At 35.5% G+C, this 4206-nt stretch overlaps 1 protein-coding gene across 1 annotated transcript; it reads right to left on the minus strand.

Annotated features, from left to right (window-relative positions):
- Window positions 1–364: 364 nt before the first annotated feature.
- On the minus strand, window positions 365–2049 carry LOC145064314 (uncharacterized). Its single transcript, XM_079011789.1, has 5 exons — window positions 1924–2049; window positions 1596–1781; window positions 1274–1523; window positions 652–1199; window positions 365–565 (listed from the first exon to the last, which is right to left on the minus strand). The coding sequence occupies exons 1-5, from the start codon at window positions 2047–2049 to the stop codon at window positions 365–367; spliced, it is 1311 nt and encodes a 436-aa protein (XP_078867915.1).
- Between the last annotated feature and the right edge of the window lie 2157 nt (window positions 2050–4206).

Raw genomic sequence — 4206 nt, forward strand, 5'->3', positions numbered from 1 at the left:
TTTTGAAGGATTTTCCCTATGATTGTATGTAATGTTGGGATAAGAAAATGTAACAGATATAATATGTAATGTAAGTTTGATGTTTTGTTTTAATGTGATGGATATTATATTAGCAAGGAAGGAAATTGTCAATTTGATTGCATGTAAGTGTAATGTTGATTATTAAAGTGCAGTAACATAGCCAAAAAACTAATTACCAAAGTAGCACCATAATGCATGTAAGTGTAATATCATGTTACAAACATAGAATACCCAAAAGACCTATCAAAAGTAGTTGTTTTGACTGACATACCATAACCAAACTTAGTAAACATGTTCTAACTTTAATTAGACATAATAGCAAAAGATTACTTAGAAATACAAACTAAGCTACAACATGTTTTCCCTTCTTCTGTCCACCCCCCTTTCCAGCTTCACTAGGACCTCCCTGCCCCTTGCAAGTCCTAGCATTGTGACCTTTGTTGTGGCATTTGCTGCAAGTGACTGTCAAGTGTTTCCTACTTAACTTGGTACTTTGAGTTGGCTCATCAACTGCCCTCTTCCTTTTTTTCTTTGGCCTACCAACCTATAAACAAATTCATATGGTTACATATTAACAAGTTTATTAAATAGTTTCAAGTTAAATTAAACAAAACATGTATGACAACAAACCTGTTTGTGATGTTTGGGTGGGAGAAGGGTTGTTGGACAATCAGATCTAGGCCACATGCTCCTTCCATTTATTGGGTCAATTGTGTGTTGGTACATAGCATTCCATGTGCTGAGCCAGTAACATTTGCTCACCCAAGCCTCAGGATCTCCACATTCTGACCCATTCTGCATCTTATCATACATTGCAGCAATAGCATGCTGGCATGGAATACCTGTAATGTCCCATTTCCTGCAAGTGCAACTCCTCTCTTTCAAATTCACAACATACTGCTCCATCCATAGACCAGTCACTTGATATTTATCAGCTCCATTAAATAGAACCCTCATCTTACTTGCCTCTGTCTTATTGTTTTCTAAGATTGTTGTTGCAGTTGTACTTAGAGAACCTTTGCATTTGTCTAGCACCTTATGAACATTTACTATTCTCTTTGTGAGGTATTCTCTAATATATTCCAAACAAGTGATTATAGGCTTGTCCCTTGCCTCATCTAACTTGGAGTTAAATACCTCACACAACTTATTTGTCAAACTATCAGTCAATGCCCTTCCTATATATAAAACCAAACAATTAATTACTGAAATCAGTTATGAAATATGTTAGTGAAAAGAGTATGATACTTACCAGAGAAATGGGATCTTGCCCAATGTTTTGCAGGAATTTTACTTAACCACTCATGTGCTTCTGGGTTAAGCTTTTTCAGTTTCTCCATAGCCCTATTAAATTTTGGTATGTTGTATACTTTTCCACAACACCATACTGCTTCCCTCAATTCATCTCCTTTGTGTTTCAATTTCATGTTGTCATACACATGTCTTAAACAGAACCTTTGCTTAGCTGATGGAAATAACTTCTCTATTGCAACCAAGATTCCCTGTGAGTACAATTAAAATAAGTTAGTAAATGAAATAAAAAAAGTAAAAGTGAATAAAAAGTTAGAGGGTACCTTTTGCCGATCTGAAATGAAAGTGAAGTTAGATGAAGAATTCAAATCTAAGTCATCACCCAAGTGTTCCAAAAACCATGTCCAAGAGTTAATATTTTCAGTCTCTACAATGGCATATGCAACTGGGTAAATGCCATTGTTCGAATCAAGCCCAACTGCAGTAAGAATTTGTCCTGGAAAGGGACCCTTCAAAAACGTACCATCAAATCCAAGAAAATCCCTCAAACCTTTTTTAAATCCCTCCTTCAATGGACCTAAGCATATATATATATATATATATATATATATATATATATATCCGTTTGAAGATCCTTGTTTCAGGACACACATTGGGTTCAATTTTGACATCTATCTTCACAGTTGTTCCTGGATTCTTTGACTTCAATTCCATGGCATATTCTCTCAAAACACCGTACTGCTTTTCATAATCACCATAAACATATTGTTTTGCCATAGCTTTGGCCCGAAATACTTTCATCTTTGATATTGAAAGTGAATACCTCTGTACTAACTCCTATTGTAAAGTACGTGTAGGGATCTTGGGTTTACTTTCAACTTGATGCAATATGTTGTTAGCTAGAAACTTAGATGAACAAGCCCTCACTGTCCTTGTTTGCAAACAAGAATGAGAATCTTCGTATGTTTTGACAGTCCAAACTTGTTTCTCATCTGCCCTAGATATAAAAAGAACCCATGGACAAGTTGTTTTCTTGGAAAGTACTAAATTGCCCCTACCTTTATTACTATCACCAGTCAATTCAGGAACAATACCCCTACACTTTACCCTAACTCTTGTCTTGTCATTCTTTACATAATGTAGATCCCTCCTTTCTTTTACAGAGTAATTGGCAATAACTTCTCTTATTTTTTCCTTTTCCTTGAACGTCTGACTAATCTTAAAAGCTTTAGTGTGAACCTCACCAGATGAACAAGCAACTGGTTTTAGAATGGACCTTAACAATTTCTTCCTAGGCTCTTTTTCACTAGCAAATGACTCAAAGACATCATTGTCTAAGACTTCTAAAGGTTCATCTTCAATGTCTTCATGTTCCTCAGTATTATTGTTTGTCGGATCAAGCTGGCCCAAGTCAATGTCTTCATCAAGTACACTATAGAAGTTGATCATGTTCACCTCCACATCATCCATCAAAGGTTCCTCATCAAACACTGTTTTTTTGCATCATGCTGACTATCAAAATCACTTTCATCTACACTATCCTCACAATCATATTCATCATCTACAAATGGATCATTATTCATAACTGGCTCATCATATTGGTCATCTATGATTGGCACATCATTCATAACAGGTACATCATTCATAACTGGTTCATCATTCAAAACTGGTTCATCATTCATAACTGGTTCATCATTCAAAACTGGCTCATCAGTCATAACTCGCTCATCATCCATAACTGGCTCACTATCCTGTATCACTTGTGAAGGTCCATCAAATGTTCCATATGGCACAATGGACTGGGAGTAGTCTAATTTTTTCCTAGAAGATCCAACAACTTTTCCCTTCTTTTGGTTCCTATCTAGTTCAGGGGATACATCAGTAACCAACTCCTCAATAATAACCTTGGTGGGGGACAAAAAATAACTGTTAACCATTGTATGCCCATGCTCTATGTAGATACTTAAAAGGTTATTTTTTTCCACATAATTTGACAATACATGCACATCCCCATCATTTCCTAGAGGTAACAGACCAAAGTCCAACTCTACTTCTGGAATAAGAAAATGATAATACAAAGTTTGCCCTTCTACGTACCCTATTTCTCGAACCATTGTATCCAACTCATGCATAGAGAAAACGTCAATATCTACGAAGTCAACATAGTCTATTGTTCCATCTACGTACCTTCTGTTGGAATAGTGTCTAAGGCTGTAACTATATCCGGTTGTGCATGGTCCTTTTGGGTTGCCTTCACCATAGCAACTTGATAGGATGATTTATTAAGAGAGAATAAATATTATTAATATATTATGGGAATAATATAATGAATAATATATTTGTTATTTGATTAATATAAGTCATAGAATTAATTAGAATTAATTTGGTGACTTAAAGAGATTAATTAAATAAAGGGGTATAAACTGTCAATTGTTTGATAGTTAAGCTTTAAACTATAAATCCATTTGGATATACTTTGGACGGATTCTAAGAGCTTTAGGAAAGCTAAAATCGTCCATATACTTATCTTAGGAATGGATTTGGATAGCCTTAAGAGAAGATTATCTGATAGGGACTTATCTGTAATCATTAAGGAATCTACAAGTATAAATAGACCCCATGGCATAGGGAATTCGATACTTCTGAAAAAGCAAGAGAACTCTGGTCGAATTCCTCCCCTCTCCTCTCTCCCAAATCATCCTCCTTGCTTTGGTGTTTGTAAGCCATTAGAGGAGTGACACTTGTGACTCTAGAAGCTCCAAGACCTCAAGATCAACAAGGAACTCAAAGGTATGATTCTAGATCTGTTTCAATGTTCTTGTTTAACCTAATTAGTAATTAGAAGTCTTGGATTCAAAGCATGTTTATTAGAAAGCCTAGATCCAAGCATTAGGGTTTTGCATGCGCACATAGGAAAGTTCTTATGGCTAAAAA

This window comes from Lactuca serriola, chromosome 7 (assembly GCF_051521515.1).
Source record: "Lactuca serriola cultivar US96UC23 chromosome 7, Lser_US96UC23_V15, whole genome shotgun sequence".
Lineage (NCBI taxonomy): Eukaryota > Viridiplantae > Streptophyta > Magnoliopsida > Asterales > Asteraceae > Lactuca > Lactuca serriola.

Bases quoted from the DNA above. Each gene is read 5' to 3' on its own strand.
- LOC145064314 (XM_079011789.1), bottom strand. From the start codon at position 2,049: ATGGCAAAACAATATGTTTATGGTGATTATGAAAAGCAGTACGGTGTT. The intron at 1,782-1,923 runs GTGTGTCCTGAA...ACGTTTTTGAAG, and splicing joins ATGTCAAAATTGAACCCAAT to GGTCCCTTTCCAGGACAAAT. The intron at 1,200-1,273 runs GTAAGTATCATA...TTTTATATATAG, and splicing joins GGCAAGATCCCATTTCTCTG to GAAGGGCATTGACTGATAGT.